This window comes from Neopelma chrysocephalum, unplaced genomic scaffold (genome assembly GCF_003984885.1).
Source record: "Neopelma chrysocephalum unplaced genomic scaffold, ASM398488v2 Primary Assembly neopelma1_76, whole genome shotgun sequence".
Classification (NCBI taxonomy): Eukaryota; Metazoa; Chordata; class Aves; order Passeriformes; family Pipridae; genus Neopelma; species Neopelma chrysocephalum.
Window position 1 is genome coordinate 9,941,563 of NW_020897737.1, and position 22,406 is coordinate 9,963,968.

The window sequence follows — 22,406 nt, forward strand, 5'->3', positions numbered from 1 at the left end:
TCTGGTGCAGAGCACAGAACTGCATCAGCCCACATCAGAGAGCTGATCCTCAGTAAGGAGTGGGTATCTGTGGCAGGAAAGGAGGTAAAATTCCTTGACTCCTGATCAAGGCTGAAGCCAAAACACCATATGTTTGAGCTGGAGTATTTTATGTATAGGTTTGTTCCAATCCTACTCAGAAAAAATGAAGTGCAATGCAGTAAAATAATGTGTGTATCTTAATGTATTTGGAAATCCAGGTAAAGTTGTTGTGAGGGGTAATGGGTGTGGGTGTTGAGAGAGGGAAATAATAGTATTTAAAACATTTTTTCTGTGTTTTGTAGGGCTGTTTACCCTTCTGCTTTACTGCAGCTGTTCTTTGGATTCTAGTGGTGTACAACTTTAGTGTATTCTCTTTATGCAATTTGCCAGTGTGACAGAAAATTTAATAAAATCTGTAAAGGAGTTGTGCCTCATTATCTTTTCCCTAGTTACCATATAATTCAATAAGATGAAAAATGTGTTTATGACTCTTTCATAACTTCTATGCAATTTGATTTTTGGTTGACTGGAAAATCCCATTAAAACATGCTCTGAAATGTAGTCATATATGCATTGCTTCAGGGGAGGACAGGCAGGGTGGAAATTTATATTAAAGCATGCTGACGGTGCGTAAATACTTGGCTTTGTCTGCACATTTCTCTAGTTTAGTTTAGCACTTCACAAAGAAATTTGCACTTTATTGGTTTTGGGTTAATTTTTCTCAAATAGATGAGGAGTTAGACGTTGGCCTACCGAACAACTGCTAAATGCAATATCTGTCCAGACCAGAATATTTGCCTCATCGCAGAAAAGCCAAATAAACTTTATGAAGAAGTAGGCTTATATTTGCTATGAAATTATTGTATACAAAACAAAGATGCCAATGTGAAATTATCCAGGTTTCTTTTCACAACAAAAATGCGTGTTCTGAGAGCTAGAATATTTCTGGAATTTTTTAATAGATACTTGAAAAATATTGGTAGTTTAGTGGGAAAGTGATTTTTAGAAGTAGCTATTTCACAGTATTGTAATAATTTCAAGAAAAACTTCAGTGAATTGAGGATAATCTTTTTCAAATATATGGAATTGTCAGGTCTCTCTGTGAAAAGAGCAGACTTGAGTATTGGATACAGTTTGATACAGTTGGAGGCTGAATTTTGTGCAGCCAGTTTGTGTTATTGGAAAATCCGTAAAAGGTATTATTTGTGACACTAGAGTAATGGGTTTGCTTTATAAGCTGTGTTGGAGAAGAAAATATCTATAAGAATTTCAGAACAGGATAAATGTTACATTGTTAGCTTTGATCTTGTGACCTTTCGTCAGTGGACAAACACTGTATCTGCAGTTGAATGGACTGTGCTCAGATACTGTTGCTTGGCCCTTTTCTCTCAGGCCTGGAAAGATACAATCTGAAGTAAAGGTAGCATTCTTTCTACTTTTTTAGTTTTTATTTCTCTCCTGCCTAATCCATAAGTGCTTTTAAAATGTAGAAGACACTGTTATAATCTACTTTCTGCTTATTCTGAAAGTTTTGATGCGTTGATTTAGAAGACGCAGAGCCAATGAAAAAGGGAGATTGTAGATAGTAAGATCTATTCAAGAGACCACTTACCATCTGTCAGCTCAGTTTCTGGTTATGTGGTGGTATTATGTGCTGATAGATACTTCCCAGGTCCTAATCCAATTTAAACCACTTTGGAGAGGAACTGGATGTAGTCGTTGGGCACTGCACTGCTTTCCTGCTTTCATAGCCAGGTATTTACTGATAAAAGGTTACAATTAGATCAGCTCAGTGTCTGTCTTCTCTGAACTGAGTGGTTTGTTATACTGTGGTTATTTAAACACAAAGGATATTTCCTTTTTTTTTTCTTCTTTCCATATAAATAGTAACGTGTAATTTTTAATCCCTACACAATCCAGTTTTCAACTGAAGTTGAGAGCTGCTGACTGTTCCTCAGTTTGTCGTCTGCAAAGCATCAGGAGGCGGTCTGAACTACAAAATGAAAGTTGGCTTGATCATAACTTACAAAACAGATGCAAACATTTCATTTGTATGAAAACAGGAACAAAATAGGGGAAGAAAATTAAATGAATGCACATTCAGAGCGTCTAATTTAGGGAGGCTGTGAGTGAAAACATGCTATAAAGAAAACATTCTGCAGCAATTCTGATACAGGTCATGTGTTTTTTTTTTCTTGAAAAGCACTAGAAGGTCCATTGATTTTTTTATCTTTCTATAAATTTAAAAATACTTGATAGTTATTCAATAAGCAGCTGTCACCTTACTAGTATAACATAAGATTTTGTCAATATGTTATTTAACACTTCAACCACCTTTAAATGCATGGCAGAAGGATCATGCAGTTTCTCTGGCTTTTTGTGTATTGACATGGAGCGTTACTTTACAGTTTTAGAAGCTGGAAACATTTTGGAGAAGAACTTACTGTAAATACTGATAATGGTGATCATAAACTGGCTGTTAATTTTGTAATCTGTAATTGCAAGTTTCCATTCTTTGGGTGTGTGAGGGGAGAACGTGCTTTATTGTTTGTGGAGGTTTTTTTGGGGAAGTGAGGAGTGGCCAGGTTTTCTCCTAGTTCCCGGATTAGGTATCTATGTGTGTGTCCTTTTCTGGTGTTTCTGAGCAACCACTCTGGTATTTCAGGTTTTGGCCTTAGATTGGTCCCTGTGGTATCCTGTGTATTAGCAGTATTTAATTTCCGCAGCAAGAACATAACATTTGAATTCAAGAGACAAGCACATAGACTGAGATTCAGAAATATTATTCACTGTGGTAAGGTTTTTTGTTTTTGAGAAGTTTTTTTGTTTGGTTTGGGTTTTTGCTCAAGGGAGAGCCTCATGTTACCTTTGTTTTTGTCAACGTGTTTGTCAAATAATTTTGCAGCTTTATGGGAAGTTTTGCCAGACATTCACTATCATCCCATAACAACCTTTGGCTTTTTCCTGTGGAGTCATTTACACAGAGTTTCCTTCCTCATAGCTTCTTACTGTTTTGAGTGCAGTCATACATTACATGTTGGATGTATCTCCAGCAGCATTTTGGTTCAGAGTAGGAGTGTGTTTGGAAAGCAAATCTCCCAATTGTCACCACTTACTGTGCTTTGGTTTGTGCTGCAGAATCATTTCAAAGCACTCAGACTAAATTATTTTTGGATGAAGGTAAACCAGAAGATACTCTTCAAGAGCACACCCACTGCAGTCCCACTGCCACAGGGTGCTCAGCTCATGGAATGAAATTGTAGCTACCCCAAAGTAAAATTCTCGACCTGTGTTGTGTAAATAGTGTCCTCAGCACCATCTGTTTTGTCCTTCAGGTGCACTTGTATTGCTCTGCATTCCTAGGTAATGTGACTATAGTCATGAATAGAGATAATTATTATGCACTTAGAGGTAATTATTCTCGGCCACTGTAATGGCTTCAGATAAAGAGTCCAGCTATTCAAGCCTAGGTTAGAATAGATGATATCCAAGTGTCTGACAACCTGAGTTTGATTTGGAAGCTGAGACTTAAACAGTAATTAGGTCAGGGAGCACTAGAGATATAATGAAGCTGTTTTCCTCTTTCTGTTACCTTTTGACCTTTCCCGCTTTATTAATCTGAGTTCTCCTTCATTCTCTAACATGCTTATCCTTATTAGCCAGCCATTGGCCCAAATTACCACAATATTCTGACACCTCATATGTGCTGCCAGCAGTTCTTTCCCTCTTCTCATCTCTTCAGCTTATTTGAGTTCCCACCTAGCAAAGGGCTGTGCAGGCTGTGGCTGGTCCTGAGCACAGTGTTATGATTCCTGACTACCTACTTTCTGCTGGCAAAATGGGTAATGATTTACAGCCACCAAAGGTGCTGTGTTTCCTGAAATACTGCCACAATTGGTAAACCCATCTTTACTTCAGTAACAACACTAATGGGTTTTCTTTGTTCTTCTTGGTCATTGATTTTCATGGAAAACTTTTGGGAGCACAGAAAAAAATCTCAGTGTCAGATTTGGTTAAAAGGTATTGGGATAGTGTGAGAAATAAAGAATCGGTTTTATTACAAGCAAATGAATTTAGCAAATCACAAACATAAGAGTTTTTCTTTACTAACCTATAGGGCGTATCGCGGAGCTGTAAGACGCCGGATTCAGCCTGGAACCAGTGTCAGGGAAACATGCGAACGGGAATAGGGAACTGTAAATGAATATTGGTAAGGAAACCCCTTATACCACATGGCTGGTCCTGGAAGCTGCCATGCTGCTGGACACTCCACCTCCCAGCACGACACAGCCAACCAGAAAGAGGGGAACGCCTCTTCTATGACATAAACGGGGTTGAACCTTAAGAATGTTTAAGAAGTGGGACTTTTGAATTGAAGGGCGTGTTCCTGGGAACCCTGCATGCCTAGGACACCCAACACGTGTTGTAATTTTTCCTTTTCGTTTTATTCCTTTTGTTTTGCAACTTTTGCCGTCTTTCTAAATTCAATAAATGAGATTTTTTTCTCTCAATAGGAGCAGAATGTAGAATAGGTGAGTAACACAGTATAATTAGTTTTGTGTCCAAACAAAATCAGGATAAAAACACATCCAGCTGTGGAAGCTTTATTTAATTGTTCACCATTCTCACTTGAAAAAGAAGGAGAAGAATTGGTTATACCAACACTTCAGTGTTAAATACTCAGGTTAAATATTCAAAATTTGAATTCCTGAAGCATAGGAGATTGTCTAACCTAAAGCAATGTCTTCCAGCAGTAACTTACAGAAGAGAGAGGTGTCTGAAGCTCTGCTCTATGGGCTGCTCAGAAATGCCTGGTCTCTTGAGGATTTGTGGAGTTCTGGTATCCACACAGATAGTTATGCGAGTGTTAAATTCTGCCTCCCAGGAACTGCTCCAGATGGTCCCCAGGAGTTTAAAACAATGCAACCTCCCAAAATTCTTCCTCACTGAAGAGAAAATTTCGTTACTTCTCCTGCCTGATGTTCTGGTTGCCAACATGTGTATACCAGGAAAATGTTCTTGTCTGGTTTTGAAAGGGAGGGAAAGGGAGAGATGTCTCAGCTTATAGTGATTCCCCTTTTGAACCGGAGGAGCCTGGAAATATCCAGAGAATAGCCAGCCAGAATATTGATGTAACTTTAACAGGAAAAAAAAAACCACAAGTGCAGAAGGGGTGATGAAGTTGAGGCAGAAGTTTGGCCTTCAGTCTCTGCCAGCTGAAGTCCTGCCCAGCTGCAGTCGTGAGGAGCCAACTTCTCTCTGCTCTCAGGGTGGTGTTGGAGAGCTGTGCTCAGCCTGCTTGCTCTGTGACTAATGATGTGTTTCACAAGGTTAAAGATGCAATGGCACTCTGCTAAGTACAGGTTTCTCTTAGTGACCTGATCTGTGGGTTTGGGTCCTTATGTCATCAGAATTAATGATGATGTTTTATAATGCTGTGATCAGATAGCATCTACAAAGCAGAGGGGTTTTTTTCAGTTCTCTGTTTTACTCTTATCCTCATCCCATGTAGTCTGAGGTGGGACAAATCTTTTGCATCCTTGTCTGATAGAGTAGTTTCCAAAATGTTCCATCCCTCTTTATTACCACCAAATTCCCTGAAAAACCTTGCTGTTAGGGGCAACTTAATAAATACAAGGTTCTTCTATATTCTATATCCTATTCTGCTCAGAGAAAAATAAATCTATTTCTTCAGCATTTGAATCCATATAAATTATTTGGTACCCTTTTCCTGGGAAGCAAGTTCCTGTGAAACAAATGATAATAAGTAAAATTTTACTCTTCTGTATCATTTTTTCCAAGGATATAAAAGATGTATGTGGTGGGACTGGCATTTTTAGGTAGGCACATAATGCGTTTTGAATAAATGGCAGTCAGATAATTAAATAACTACGCGGGAAGACAGATTGATAATCTTTTAATATTTCTTCTAAACAGACCTCCCACAGGAGTGTTTCAGTTTTTGCACTGCACCTGGTTTGGGGCTGAGGGCTAGAAAAGGGGTGTTTATTTTTAGGCAGAACATCTACTAATGTTTTAGTTAAGAGTGTCCCTTGAATGGACCTGCTTTCATAAAAAGCTCCAGAAAAATTTAAATATTTATAACTTTAAGAAATTATAGAGCTCTGTGTGGCATCTGGTTATAAATCGTATCCCAGTGGTTTCATTAATTGTACAGATTACAAAACTAAAATTAACACTTGAATGTTGTATTAAGAATTCTATTGCAGAATGAAAAAAAACACTTCCCTCTTCCCTACCTGGATGCTGTCAGGCTCATCCCTCCCAACTGTGAGAGGAATGTGGTGGCCTTGCAGTGTTTTAAGTCCCTGTTAATGCAGCAGGTGAGAAAGTAAGTGAGGGACAATACCACTGCTGCTTTACATTAGCCTTATTTTCCCTTCTCTTTCTAATCCCTTCCCTTAAGGACTTGGTTTGTTCTTGATGTTCGGTATCCTTAGAACACGTGACAGTGAGTGAGAACAGTGCAGGCAGTTTTGTGTGCCCTCAATCAGATCCTCTGTCCTGTAATGGTACATGCTGCACACAAGTTTCCATTAGTCAGGAGATGTACCCAGAAGAGGTGTGTGCTGCCAACTGAAGATGATTATCTTAATATATGCAACAAAATCTTACAGAAATATTGTCTTAAGCCACTAACTTTTAATGCTGAAATTAGTTACCTTTAGAATTTAAGGGATACACTGCACTGCTAGAACATGATTACCAGCTTTGGAAATGTGTACACAAATATTCTGTGCTTTATGCTTATAGATAGTGCAGGCAAGGTTTGGGCACTTTCAAGATTGAGGAAAAGAAAATTTAGGTTAGTTGTGGAAAGAAATGTACATCTTGATTTGTTATGTCAATATTAGGTCCTTGAGCTTTCATGCAAAATATTTCCCCTTGGTAAGAGACTGCACCCCTTTGGTGGTGAGCAGGGTGCTGCTGGTAAACAGCACAGGCCTTGTTGGTGTGTCTCCTTGGCTGTCTCACACACTTTAGAACTTGTGTTCATTATAATTCCTACTAGGAGTGGACGGTTCATTGCTTTCTTGTCATGTTTTTTAACCATTCTACTGGCAGCCAAGCAGGCAGTGAGGAAAGATCACGTGTTGGTTTGGGTAAGTCAGCTGCCACTGAACTCAGAGTTCAACACTCAGCCTGGCTTTAGAGCTGCCCATGCTGTCCACCCTGTTGTCACTTTTTCCACAGGGAAATTTAAGGTGATATGTAATCTCATGGAGGGAATAATATATAGAAGAGGGATTCCTGAAACAATAAACATTGGTATTACTAGTAAGATACTATTGGAGCTGGGGGGTGGTGGTGAGGAGTATGTGTTCTTGTGTATGTATATGAAGAAGATTGCCCTGTATACATAGGCTTCAGTAAGGTTTGTGAAGACTTAAAAGCAGAAAACTAAATAAAGGGCTGGGTAGAGGAATAAATGAGTCAGTAGCAAGTCAAGATGTTCCTGTGGCGTGGTCAGCCCTCTTCAGCTTTATTAGCTGGTTTATGACAGTAAAAAAGATTTTTGTACTTGTCTGTGTTCTATCCCTTCTTCCAAGCAACCTTTCAACTATTTAATCAGTTTGAACCAAGCCAGTCAGAGAAGAGGACTAAAATATAATTAAACTCCTTCCCTTTAGGGAAAGGGACAGTTAAGTAGAGGGTGAAGGCACAAGCAGTTCCTCTGCAGTGGGAGAGTTTGTTCTGTGACTGAAATGTCTGTGTAGTGGCAGGGCTGCCATTGCCCCTGTCCTTAATCAACCTCTTGCCCAGTAGGTTTTTGGATGTCATAGGAGGAAGCTATGATTTGTGGGAGCTTGGAAATGAAGGTTGAGGAGATATAGAGAGGAAAGTCAGGGGAACATAGAAAAGACACACAATTGGTCGACAATGGACATGATTAGTTCCAGGGAGCTCTAAATACTCGTAATTCCTGTAAGAATTTAATGTGGATTGATGAAGGGGAGTTTCTGTAGTACAGCCACTGATTGGAAAGCTGTATTTGAGATTTCCTAGAAAAGGACATACTGTTTCCTTCTGTAATGAAGGAGGTAAAGAAAAATGTAATTTGTGTTTTGCAGCCACTTCAGGAAATCTTTGTCACCAATTCATAATATACCTACCTTTGAAGAAATTAAAATGTGTTTTTCCTTCTGTGTTTTCTTTTTTTTTCTTTTCCTCCTCCACATGTTTTCCCCAGTTTCCCAGCCTGTGTATGTCAGTTTTCTGATGTTCATTTCCAGAGCTTATGATATACCAAGTACCTAGTGTGAGATGCCAAGGCAGAGGCAGTGTCCTGCTGTGTTCCTGGTGGAAAACATCCTGTAGCAGGGGAGAGGCATGTAAATTCCCCTTGTTTCCACCACAGTTCCAAGTTGGCAGAGCCATCAGAGCCATCTAGTTGTGACTCATGGATGTGGATGTGTATATTCTGCTTTTTTATTTTTTTAATGTTTTTGAAATCCACACCCAAGTTATTTGTTAAAGGGATGAAATATTAAAGATGAACTGAAATCTATTGCAGAAAAATGACTCCATGAGAGAAGGGGAAAGCCTGGCAAGGTGTGTTTAATGCATGGCATTACTGCCACTTAACAGAGCAAGGGAGCACTCATGGCTCTGTCTCTTCTGTTGATGTGTGTTTTATTTGATGTTTGCAAAAGCAGCCATCTGAAACTGCTGGGTAATAAATGGCAAAAGAAAATAATGATGTAACAGGTGAAGAGAATAGTTACACCACTAGTCAATTCTTTTGTGACCTGTTTATAAGTTTGGCAATTTCTTCATCACAGGTATTTGGGTTGTAACAATGTGACTGCCCAAAAAATGATGCTAATTTTAATTTTATTCAAGAAGCAATTGGCAAATGTGGTTTGTCTTCGCACAGAGGAGTCTGGTAAGAAAAATTCAGTCTATTAAAAGAGGTCTTATATATATTCTGAAAAAAAATTTTAAGTCCTCTGCTTCTGTTAGCCTACAATACTTAGTAATGACAAGCTAAACACTGTGGTGGTGAGATTTCAGAGTGCTTTAATGTTTGCTGTTTATCCACATTTATTTGCCTTTACAGAGATTTGATGAACTTGCTTTAAAGTCAGTTTACTCCTTCATCCTACGTGTCTTGTAGTCCCAATGCTACAGTTTTGTTTAGCAGGCTGGGATGTCTTTACAGAGCTCCACTCACCTCAGCAGTCCTTACAAATAGTGTTTTACAATGTCTGCTCTTGCCTGATGAATTATGGTGTTGGACGGGCTATGCTGGAAACATCAACTTTCCCTCTTTTTTTACAACAGCCATGACCAACCCTTTTTACAGAGAGGTTTGCTTATGAGGGATTGGATTCATGGAAAGTGAGGGCATCAATGTGGTATATGTTGATGTGTAACCTGTCCTCTTAATTTAGGAGTAGGTAATTTATTAATTTAAAAAAAAAACTTTAACCTTGTAATGTTCTACTAACTTGGTTAGAAAGTTGTACCTTTCTTGTACTTTCCTGAAAGCTTTTATTGTCTTAATTCTTCCCATACTAATAAAGACTCCAAGACCCAGAAAACAGTCCCTCAAACTACTCTTGCTGCCTTCGGATGCAGTTCTTGTCTCTGCCTGGTGGGTGCAGTGAGCTTCAGGCACTTTAACTGAGAGCATCTCTTGTCTGTTCTCTTTCCAAGATGAGGTACAAAGTGCATGTAAGTTCTTGTAGGGCTGGTTGGGAGCCTCTCATGTATTGCAAGTTCCTTTGCCAAATTGCAGGCCTTGTTCTGCCCTTGCACTTTATGCAGGCATCCTGTTTTAATCAGTAGCTGACTCTGAATGTATTTACATGTGTGTTCTGATTTCAAAAAATCTGATCCATGGATTCAATGTGTTGACTTGATCTGTGCAGAGTAAATTTAAGTCTTAGCTAAGGTATAAGTAATTACAGTGGAGAATGTAATACCTTTCAAGTTCAATTAGGCAAAACAGGCTGCATTACATTTTAAATGATACACACCCTTTCTTTCATATTAACATATATTCTGAATATGAAAAGCCTTGAAAAAGGTTAAAGCATTTACCAATTCACAAGACTTAACTTTTTTTGGATAGTATTCCTATATTACTGAAATTAGTTTGCCTGCAGTAGTGGTACATCTCAAAAGAGGGATTAAGCTTGATATATTTGTAACAGTATTAGGGAATCAAGAGAAACTTTTCCAAGTTCATCATAATTCACAAACTCAACAGGATGTTTCCTCTTTTGTTTACAGACTTAATACTGCAAGTTCCCTGCCTTGACAGCAATCATCATGGATAGTGGTAAGTTTGTTAATGTAGTGATGAGTGTGCATTTTTTATTATTCCCTATGAAGTGGGCAGTAACACACCCCAGAACTGTCCTCTCCTCAAAATCCCAGTAATTTTGCACAAAAAATACCCTCTGGCATTGAACTGACTTGAATGTTATGGACAATGCAGATCTTTGCCCATGCTGATGTGAACTGGAATCATATGACTGTTCTGACAGAGATATTATTTGAAGGCCGTAATAATCACAGACTTACTTGTGGCCCTTTGAAAGTTGGCTGCAGAATGAAAACCACAGAGCTCAGTTTCCAGCCTTGAGTACTTTACTTTTAACTGTTTTTAATCTTGTCCCAGTACCTCCAAATTTTTAGAGCGGAAGTCACTTTTTAAGCTTTACAAAGAAATGTACAAATCATTTTTCACCCCTCTGCCTTATTCAAACCAAATGGCTTTATTAAGATGAACTACAAAAAGACTCAAATTTAATAGCAGCAGCTTCAAATTTAAGGTTAAATGTTTATTTTTAGCGTGGTGGTTTTAGTGGTGGTTTTAGTCTGCTTAGTTGTTGGGAAGGAGTCAAAAAAAGGAAGCCTCAATAATGGTCTAAATAGAGCTGGTTTTGGTGTCCAGGATGCCCCAGGCTTTGCTTTGGCCACACTTCTGTGTCCCAGAATACTTTTCCCACGCTCCTGCTCCCTGTTCCTTCTGTCACTAAAGACCTGAAGCCTGTTTTCTTTCCCTGTGACAGCTTCAGCTGGCAGGCTGTGGTGTATTTATCCTCTCATGTCCTTGCCTGTCTCTGGTTCTGATTGAATTTCATCTTGGTAGAGTATCCATCCTCTGTTAGGATACCATGAAGGTTTTACAGAGAATGTGTAATAGATTGATCTGACTGTATTGCTCTCTTCAGTAATAATAAGAGAAACTAAGTCTTATTTTTTTGTAGCTTTCTGATGCATAAAAACTCGGTAAAACACAAGTATTGCAGTTACACAGAGAGCTCAACCGTGTCTGAAGAAATAATGTATTCAAATGCATTAAAACTGCTAGTTGATATGTGTCTTCATCTATATTCTACAAACATTGAGGGACTGAAAGAGACTTTAAATTACTTATTTCTGTGTCCATTTTACATAATGCCAAAATAATAATTTTGATTTTTATCTTGTATTTGCTAGTTAATCTCCTTTAAAAAAAGTAAAAAAGTAAGTTTTATCATGCTTCATTACTTTATTCTTGCCACATACAAGTCTTCCCTGATTGTGTTTAACTCCACAGGAACAGCTGTAGTGAATTTGGCCACCCTGTGGCTTAGCTGAAAACGCAAAATAGTTTTTTTTACACACTCCTATCCAACTATAACTGAATATCTGCAGGATTATGGTCCTGGAATACTAAGAAGTCAAAATGGATTCTTCAATGTGATTCCATTCTCTCTTTTTATAGGGTTCATCAGGCAGTGACTGATTCTCATTAAATCCCTGTATTTCAATCAGTATCTTCATCAAGATTGCTTTGATTCATGTGTTCTCATGTTTCCTTGATACATTTGTATTGACTTCTCAATGGGATTTGAAGTCACTAGGAGTGTGCAGAGCATTAAAAATGTCACATCAAAACAAACAAATTATTATACTTTATTTTTTTCCAGCCTTGCAGGTTCAAAAGCCATTCTTGGTCTGGACTAACCAGAGATCGTTAATTATCAGACACCTTCAGAATTAATATGGGATGTAGTTTTTTTTTCCTCAGTGGGCTTTTTTTTGTCTCTATGATGTATGCATTTTGTATACTGTATTGTGAGAGAAGACAGACTTTCTGAATATGAATGCTAAATAAAAAAGTTGGGCATTTAGATAGTCATATATTGACCGTTCTTCAATACTGAATTATCTTAATGTTTGCTGTTCTTTGTCAAGCATTTGAATCCAAAATGTATGTTTAGCTCCTTTTGGAAAACTAAAGTATTCCCTAGAAACTCATAGCAGTGTTTATCAAATGCAACATTTCTTAACATACCAGCTTTAAAACCTTTATTCTGTTTCTAAATTGGGATATGCATGCAGAAAAAAAGAATTGTATCTTGTTTCTGAGAACCAGAATCTTTAAGTCAAGGTACTTTCAGCTATCTGCGTTTTCCTGTATTTCTTTTCCCTCTGCATCCAGTACAAAGCTGTTGTAATTTCTCTTATTGCTCTTTTCAGGGATGAATTCCAGCTGTGAAATGAAATTCCCTAGGTCTTATCTGCTGGAGGAAAGGAAACTTGATTTATAGTGCATTATCTACTCTTCAGTGACTCTTCATATGGGCACTCTTAAGAGAGTCTGGCCTGACATTTGTTCCCTTCAGGAATGCCCACAAGGAGTTGGGAGAAGTAGGTGAAGCACCAGCAGTCCAACCCTGGGCATGGCTGTGTGCTGGCTTCCTCATGTGGACAAGTCCTTCAGCTCATCACCTTTAGGTGATCACTGAGGCATGTGGAGAGAAACCAGCTTCTTCAGGCCTAGAGGGGAGTCAGCAGAATTGTGTGGGAAATGGAAAGAAGCCATCTTATTTTCTTTCCTTTTGAAGAGGTTTATGTTATTTAGTCAGTGAATTTATAGGAGATATCCATGTGCTCACCCGTGGTGCTGTAGAAAACCAGATTAGTGGGAGGTGCAGTTGTAGGGTTGGCACTGAGCCCCTGGCACCATTGTGAATAGTGTCATTTGTGTGGTGCATGTGTGTACATGTATTAAAACTGGAAGTGAGTGCTGTTTTGGAATTTATCTTCAAATCTTGATTTAATCCTTTGCAAAAGGAAGATCACTGTATAATGATTTGTAATCAAGTTGTGGTGGGTTGACCCTGGCTGGACACCAAGTGCCCAACAAACCTTCTGTCACTCTGCTCCTTGTCAGGGGAGAGAAAATACAGTGAAAGGCTCATGAATTAAGATAAGGACGGGGAGAGTTCACTCACCAGTTACTGTCACAGGCAAAACAGGCTCAACTTGGGGAAATTATTTAAATTGTGAGAAAACAAAAACAAATCTTAAAACACTTTTTTTCCTTCCCTTCTGCCTGGTCTCAACTTTACTCTCCATTTCTCTACCTCCTCCCCCCAGCAGACAGAGGGACGGGGATTGGGGGCTGCAGTCAGTTCATCACACACCGTCTCTGCTGCTCCTTCCTTCTCAGGGGAAGGACTTCATCACACTCTTCCCCTGCTCCAGTATGGGGCCCTCCCATGGGGTGCAGTCCTTTGGGAACAGTCTGCTCCAGTGTGGGTCCTTCACAGAGTCCACAGGTCCTGCCAGGAGCCTGCTCCAGCATGGGCTTCCTATGGGATCACAGCCTCCTTTGGGCATCCATCTGCTCCAGTGTGGGATCCTCCACAGGCTGCAAGTGGATCTCTGCTCCACCACGGACCTCCGTGGGCTGCAGGGACACAGCCTCACCATGCTCTGTACCGTGGGCTGCAAGGGAATATCTGCTCCGGCACCTGGAGCATTTTCTGCTTCTCCTGCTTCCCCAACCTCAGTGTCTGGAGGGCCATTGCTCTCATATATTCTCACTCCTCTGCTGCTGCAGTTGCACAGAGCTTTTTTACCCTTCTGAAGTATGTTATCCTCAAGGTGCCACCACCATCCCGGATGAGCTCAGCCTTGGCCAGCACCGAGTCCGTCTTGGACAGAGGGGAATTTTCTAACAGCCTCTCACAGAATCCACCCCTGTAGCCTCGCCACTACCAAAACCTGGCCACATAAACCCATTACAGAGACTAAATAAAATGAAATTCAAGTAGATCAGCCTAATTATGCTAATCATTGCTGACAGATGACATCTATCTAAAGCAAAAGCTCAGTGATCATATTTGTTTACTTGCTGCCCTCCTTCTGTAACATTAAAAATCAGATGATTAAGGGAAAAAAAAGCCCTTCAGATTAAATGTAAATGAAGCAGTGCACAAATGATTGCATAGGTCAGGAAAGTGGTATGAGTGCATTAGTGTGGCAGTGCATTGAATCATCATCCCCTCTTGCTGGCAGTGAGAGCCCAAGAGCAGTGTAGCACTGACATGATGTTCCTGCTTCCTGACCTGAAACACCTGGAGAATTTCTGCAGCATTTACTGCAGATGTACCTCCCAGGTAACTCCGTGTGATGGATTTTGGAGTGTTCCAGTTGCTGCATATTACTGTAAAAACCATTGGCGCGCGGAGTTTGAGGGAAATCTGGAACATCAGAAGAAAAGAGAAAACTAAAGAACGCAAGTAAAGAATATCTGTGTCAGAACACTGGTTGCCTTTTGGAACTGTTTTATTTGATTAATCAAATAAGGTGAGGTTTTGTGTATGATTAAAGAAAATAGAAAGAGGCCAGTTCCCCCCACACCTCCAAAAGGGTACCCATTTCATGGTTGAGATTTCTGGAGTGAAGGGAACCAGTCTGCTTCGAAGTTGCTTCAAAAAACTTAACAGACTAAAACATTGATAAATGCAGCTGTTCTGGTGTGAGTGACTCTGGGTAATAGTCATAAATATTTATATAAAAAACTTCAGAGCATTGTGGCTGTGATGTCCTCAGGCAGTTGCAAATCTCGTTTTGGATGTTCACAGGCAGGATTTGTTTGTTCTGTGTCATCTTAGTTTAAGAAATTGCTTGAGCTGAGCACGTGCCTGTCTCATCTGAGCACGTCTTAGGCACCAGCTTCAGTCTTGTTGAAGCACACAGGACTATGATGCTGAATTGAGGTCTATTGCATTTATGCCATTATACAATAACTACTGAAATTGTAGGCCCAACTCCTTACAACAGTGAACAAAACTAGGAGAGGCCTTTTATCATATGAAATAAAAGGGAAGACTTTGAAAAAGCTTTTTCTTATGAGCACGTTTTCTTTGAACAACTCTAGCGTGAGGTTTTGGGTATCTATTTTAGAACTGACTTTTGTTGTCTCACCTCTTCTTATTCAGTGTTCTTAACAGAGGACAAAGCCAACTCTGTGTTAAAAAGATACCCAAGAGCCAACACGTTTCTGGAAGAATTAAAGCAAGGTGACATAGAACATGAATGCAGAGAAGAAATCTGTAGCTATGAAGAAGCAAGAGAAGCATTTGAAAATGAGGAAAAAACGGTATGTTATGTTGTGTATATAAAGATGAATGGGGTGTACTGATGCTAAATTTTTACGTGTGCTGCATGCTTGTATGTTATCCAACACTACATTAGATTTGGTTTTATTTTGGTAGTGTTTCTTTAAGCAAAGAAAGTGTACTGTGGAGACAGATAGACTGCACAGCAGTAACTTTCAAATCCATCATAGAATTATAGAAAGGCTTGGATGGAAAGGGATCTTAAAGATCACCTAGTTCCAACCCCACCACCATGGACAGGGATGCCACTCACTAGACCAGGTTGCTCAGAGCTCCATCCAACCTCGCCTTGAACACTTCCAGGGATGGGGCAGACACTTCTCTGGGCAACCTGTTCCAGTACCTCACTACTCTCTGAGCAAAGTTCTTCCTAACATCTAATGTAAATCTATCCTCTTTTAGTGTAAAACCATTTCTTCTGTCCTATCACTATCTGTCCATGTAAAAAGTTGCTTTCCCTCTTTTTATAAGCCCACTTTAAGCACTGGAAGGTGCTATAAGGTCTCCCCAGAGTCTTCTCTTCTCCAGGCTGAACAGCCCCAGCTCTCTCAACCTGTCTTGACAGGAGAGGTTCTCCAGCCCTTGGATCATCTTCATTGCCCTTCTCTGGACCTGCTCCACTCCTTTCTCGTGCTGAGGACCCCAAAGCTGGATGCTGTGCTCCAGGTGGGGTCTCAGCAGAGCAGAGCAGAGGGGCAAAATCCCCTCCCTGGCCCTGCTGCCCATGCTGCTTTGGATGCAGCCCAGGACACAGTTGGCTTTCTGGGCCTTGGGAGCACACATTTGTCCCAATTAAACTGCATTTGAAGGGGGTAGAAGTTTTAGAGGTAATTATACTTATATGTGTTGTGCAAATTGGCATCTGGAAAGAAAAGAAACATGAACCCCCACTTGAGAAAAGGAGGCAGATGAGTTTTTACCCAAGTAGCCCATGTACTGGTTCTCCCTGGATGTCATAAATGTAGTTGTCCTGCTTGGAAGAAATGATGGGACTGGGACAGTTATGGGGAGTATAGAGAAGCAGAGAGCACAAGTCTTCACTTACCTCACTCCTGCTGGAATAACTTGTTTATTGAATACATTCACATGAAAAGAGTGAGAAGCTTGAAAAGCTTTCCATTTAAAATACACCTTTGAATCCCAGGTTTTGGTGCAGCTGGCCAAAGTGTTCACTGCCCAGACTATTAATAGTCTAAAAATAAGGAAAGTGGCCTTCTTCAAGCTAAAATCTGCAAGCCTCCAGAGAGTATCGTTAAGCACCAGTGATTTAAACATGGAAGGAACAATGATTTCAGTGCTACCATGTGTTATGCAAGGGCAGTGATCTATTAACTTGATTGGAATGAAGCAGAAACTGCCCACACAGAATTGTTGCCTAACTCTGTTGGCTTCTCTGATTTAAAGAAGCTTGTGGGCTAATGGCTCTGCAAGCAGTAGCTGCACATCATACTCAAAGTATTTTATATTGCTTCACAAAAAACAAAACCAGGTTTTTGATGGTGCCATCTGAACTATTTAATACAATACAGTCAATTTTTTTTTTAATTCAAGATAGATACGGATGAAATTAGGGCTAAATTTGAAGATAAATTTAAAGTGAGAAGCAGTTGCTTCCTTGTGACTAGGTATCATTATCTCTACTTATCTCCACAATAAGCTTCTATCCCTAGTGTATTTTGGCACAGGGAAATTGTACTGGCAGGGCCAGTGGTATAGTGGTGGAAGTGAAAGAGGGAACACTGCAGATTTCTTCCAGAATTTACTCAGGTAGTGCATTCCACTCTTCAGCTGCTGAGCTCTACATCAAAAAAGAACAATGTGAAAGGCATACTGGAGATTTTAAGTTCTTGGCATCTTTTTGTTGGAGGTCATACCTGGGGAGATGAATGGGAATTTTTTGATTTATTAAAATGAAATAGTAGGACTTATTAAATAGTAGGATGTATTAAAATGAAATATGTGCCATCTCTTCAAAGCTTCTTCTTTCTGAAGCTTTAAAGTGCATGCACTTTTTTTACCTCCCAAATTTGTCATAGTGTGGCTATTCCTAATATAACTCTTTGTGTAATTAAGAATAGTGTGTACAATGAGACAATTTGTATAATATTCTAACATAATATCACTTTTGCTTTTTGTTCGAGTTGTTAGAGAAAACACAACTTAAACATGTTGCTTCTAATTTCGGCTTATTTTGCTACTTTTAGGAACATTTCATGTTTTAGTAGATAGCAGTTCTCTTGCAGAGGTATTTGGGAAGTAGTAAAATAGAAATAGATACATTTTTGTTCTTGCCACAAGTGGCAAAGGAGCTTCCAATAAGGTCCTGAGCTTTTATCCATTTTTACTACTGTATTGTTTTTTCCTGGCTGCTGTATTTTGTTGTTGGGATCTTGCTAATGGGCCAGGCTCTGCTAATGTGCAGTCGTGCCTGACCAGCCTTATTTACTTCAGCTTTAGTCCATTGTCCCCCAGCAGTATCCATCCACACAGCCACTTAGTAAGACTTAATTTCTGTGCCCCAGGGGAAGGAAATGGATGCAGCAGACAAGGAACATGATCCAGTACATTCAGAGAAACAAAGAATCAACAATTCATAGTATGGATAAAGTGGGATTCAAATAGGATCTGTAGCTTATTTATCTCATGGTAACTTTGTTCTGTGTAATCTCTCACTTTGTATTCTTATCTTGTCCACTCGGTTCTTCATTTTTCTGCAGTCTTTGGGGCACTGTGCAACATACAAATTTGTAATATTAAAGTAACATCAAGCAGTTCCCTGAAGTTATTTTTGGTTCATGAGTTTTTAATTAGCATTTTGTATGTCAAGTATATATACATAGTGTTCAGTATTTTCATGACAGCTTTTAGTATTTTGTAGGCTTGGGGATTTTGACAGGTTCAGAATTATTATTTAAAATTATAAAGTTAATTATAAAGATAATACAATTATGTTATGCTAGAGTCATCAGGGAAGAATTTGCAAGACTTTGTGGTTAAAATAGAATATGAAATTTGGTGTTGACAAATAAAATGCGTGCGGGGGGAAAAGGGAACATTCACTGTATATATAATTGGCTTTGAACTGAATTCAGGAACAAGATCTGAATTCAAATTTGTGAAGACTTGAATTTAATGCTCAGCAGCCAAACAAAACAAAAATAAAAAACCTGAGTGCCAAGAATATGAAAAAAGAAAAAATAGGGATCAAAATAAAGAGTGTAATTCTGTCAGTGCATACCCACATCTTGAATGTGCCGTGATCCCCCTATCTCTTTAAAAGCAAATTAGTAGCTGAGGAAGGACCAGAGAAGAGTGACAGTTGACCAAAGATATCAAAAGTCTTTTGTGGCAACAGTAGTTCATAGAATAATTAAATCAGGGAGTATGTGCTGATATCTGTGAAGAGCATGAAGGCTGAGCTGAGGTCAGTCACTTGCCATCCTTCTGATAGCAGAGCTAAGAGGGCCTCAAAGGAAACTAGAATGTGCAGGTTCAAAGCAATAGAAGTATCTCTCCTCACCACAGGTAATAGAGCTGTGACCTGCCTTGCCACGGGATGTTTTGGATCCTAAAAACTTGTATATGTTCAGAGAACATTGATGTAAATGAAGGGAAGATAATCAGTCTGGAATCATTAAATAAAAGGAATTAGCTTTGGCTAATGATAGTTCTTGAAGTACGAATAGGTGAGATCTGGGAAAGTGTCACTGCCTACTTTGTTTGAACTCTCTTTTCAGCAGTCTCTAACTATGGTTGTCACAGAGAAGTTACCAGTTAGGTGAACCCTAGGGCTGACCTAGTAAAGCTGTTTATTGTGGTGCCTTTGCCTACAGCAGCACTGTGTGTCGTCCCTGGTCAGTTGTCAAAGGTTGTTGGGCAATTTAAAGATTTATTCAGATGTTGCTGTGCAAAGTATCTGGGTGTGATTGTAGCGCTGACGTTAATTTTATGTCCATTAACTAATTTTTTTTAAAATTGTGCTGCATGAAGTTTTTAAAAGCTGAAAGTCACAGATCTTCCCACGAATTTTAAGTATTGAAGAAATTCCAATATTTTCTGTCTTGCTTTATCCTAGAAAGCAAACAAAGAAACTACGAAAAAGCTTAGCAAACTCAAAACTTGTCAGCACCAGATCTAAAAGGATGTGGTTGGGTAAGACTTCTAGTGCCAGTCTGTGTGTAACTATGGATGCTGGATAAATATCCAGAGGAGAAGAGGTGAATCTTTTCCTGCCACCTGAAATCGGGGGCAGACCAGAAGGAAACACTGTAGCAAGTGCACTCACTTCCCATTACTGCTTTGTTTGCATCCTCTGCCAACCTAATACCGAGCGCTCTTTTGGCTGGCATATTAGTCCACCTTTAAAACAAGTCAGACAATTGATCAAGGATCATTTGAGCTGATGATGCTGCCAAATATAGTAAAGGCCTCAGCTGAAATTCTAAGCAGGATGTGAGTCTCTTGACTTTCATGTGGATCCCTTATTTGATTCAGTGTTCAGATCCAGTTAACTGATGCTGACTCTGTTCTGAGTATTACAAATAAAAGGGAAACAAAATTCTGGCAAATTTTCTGTAACTGTCTTTGTTTGGGATGCATTTGAGAATTCCTTTTGATTATTTCAAACTGGATTTGCCGAAGCAATAAGGTACATTCAGAAAGATAGCTCTTGGCAGGAATGTATGTTAGATGTTTTCCAAGTCTTTTCCACAGTGGTTATCTGATTCTGTGGCCTGCTTAACTTAGTTTTTCAGCCTTATAAGGCATTCACACCTGGTATTCCCAGTTGTACAGCACTTGAGGATAAATGATTACTTAAGTGTCCTTTTCTTTGATCGCAAATTAGTAATTTTGTCAAGTAGAAAGTCAGTCCTTTTTGTTGTTGGTTTAAGAGACCAGCAATTGTGGAAGGAGTGTTTGTGCTGTGAGCTTTTCAACTTCTAAACTACTCTTTAACTTTCTTTATGAATTTCACAGCTGCTTTCTAAGTTTTCAGTATTTCCCCTACTTGTTCTTTTTTCAGAGCAGTTTGTACAAATCCTGACATTGTGCAAATTCATCTGAGTTGTCTGTGGTTTTGCAGGGCATGATTTGACTTTCACCAGATGTCTTGTACTCCTTCTGCACCATCAATTTACTGTGTGGTGTAGCTGTGGGATGATGGAGCAGAGGGAGAGCCGCTTGGCAGCTGTGCAGCTCAAACCCTAAGGATTAATTTCTTGCAGTTCCTGTCAACTGCATCACTCTGGAACTAAGTGTCTTTGTGCTTCTCTTTGAGATCTGACTTGCAGAAATGCAAGCTGCAAACCTGGGATGCTGGTAAGGTTTTGGTTGGTGGGTTTAGTGGGGTTGTTTTGTTGTGGGTTTTTTTGGTTGGTTGTTTTTCACTTTTCCCCTGAAGAAGAACATTTAAGTATTTCTTTCTTAGTGTTTTTCGTCTGTGTGCAGAACTTCATTCCTGTGTCTCTGTAAGATAGTATTAGATCTAAAATACTATAATTTTTGACCAGGGGGTGAGGGGTGTCTACACTGTCTTGAATTTTCTTTACCTTGCATATAAATGAAAGAGGACACTAAACTACTTTCATCCTTGAGGCAGTTTCAACTCTTACCTTAAGCTCTTTATGCAGCTGTCTGGTCACATCATCAAGTCAAACATCCCCACAACCTGTTCTGAACTAAGTACCTGCCAGTCTGGGAAAACAGCTTCTTTTGCTTCTTTGCCATGTTGCAGAGTGCCAAGGAGGTATTTCAGCTGGTATTTAAGCTTTATAAAAAAGGTACAGAGACATTTTCTACAGCAGATAGATCTGACCTAGAAGTAACATGAAAACAACACTAAAATACCAGTCACTACTTACTACCCTTCTATTGGAAAAGGTGCATTTCCTCTGCAGTCTACAACATGAAATAGATTGCTAGGGGAGAAGTGTGATTTTTTCTTTTTCATCAAAACTACCTTTCTCCTCCACAGTCTTTAAAATGACATACCCTTGCACAATCTATTTGACATCTTTCTGTAAATCTTTGCAACCTTGGCCTTAAAAACAAGCACTGTACCATTTTATTTCTTTGCTGCCATTGAGGCAGCAGAACAGCGAAATGGAAAATTTCATTCCAGTGCAGACAATAGCATTTTGTAATCCTAATGTATCCTTTTCTGCTTTTTTTAGTCAACAATATATCTATTATTTATTTCACTAAATAATTTAATTCTATTCTAACCAGATGGAAAAGTGATAGGTAATAGATCTTCTTGATTGCCTGGTAATCTGGCGGGGAGAGGGTGAGGTGTTTGGTTTTGCCAGGTTTTATCATGCAGAGATCCCAAAAGTCCTCAGCTGTGCATCTGATGTCGGTTTTTTTAATGTTAGTTCCCCCCCCCATATGTTTTTCTAAAATCAGCACAGTTGATGTAGGATTCAATGTGGAACAGTGCATCAGGGAAGGGCCTTGTATAGAAGTGTTTAGGGTCCATCTTCCCAGAGTTTCTTGCTTTGTTTGAAGCCAATCCTACCTGACTTAGCTTGGGTGACTTGGACCTGCGTTCACATCAAAGAGGGGCACTGTGATGACACATTTGTGGTGTCAAGCCTTGGAATTTAGGGAAAATGCCTGAATGGATTGCTGTAGGAATCATTTTTTTTTTTTTTTTAATTTGCACTGAGTATAGTATATATATAGCATAAGAACAACTGAATTCATCTTTGGTAAAGAAAATTTACAGGATAGTCATTTGTTTCATGCACATGGCATTGCTCTTAACCTTAGTGAGTTCTGATCCAGAAACATTGTGAGCATGTGTTTTGTCCATGGTGTCCTGGTCCTGGCTTTGCACTGGGCAGGTTTAGCCTCGACACTGCCTGTGGACTCAAGCTGCCTCTGGGATCAGCTTGGTGGCATTTTCTGTTTAACGCTGATCATGTGGCAGCAGTCCTGAACTAAAAAAAA

The 22,406-nt window shown here is 39.4% G+C and overlaps 1 protein-coding gene across 6 annotated transcripts in view; it reads left to right on the forward strand.

Moving 5' to 3' along the window:
* Positions 1–22,406, forward strand: part of PRRG1 (proline rich and Gla domain 1) — a 51,297-nt gene that overhangs the window by 7,181 nt on the left and 21,710 nt on the right. For 4 of the 6 annotated variants that reach the window (XM_027688963.1, XM_027688962.1, XM_027688964.1 and 1 more), the window contains exons 2-3: positions 10,282–10,330; positions 15,276–15,436. In XM_027688963.1, the coding sequence (XP_027544764.1) occupies positions 10,321–10,330; positions 15,276–15,436 (171 nt within the window). In that variant the 5' untranslated portion in view covers positions 10,282–10,320. Of the gene's footprint in view, positions 1–6,345; positions 6,366–9,424; positions 9,444–10,281; positions 10,331–15,275; positions 15,437–22,406 lie in introns of those variants that run through there. The other 2 variants (XM_027688966.1, XM_027688967.1) reach the window with 2 other exon arrangements.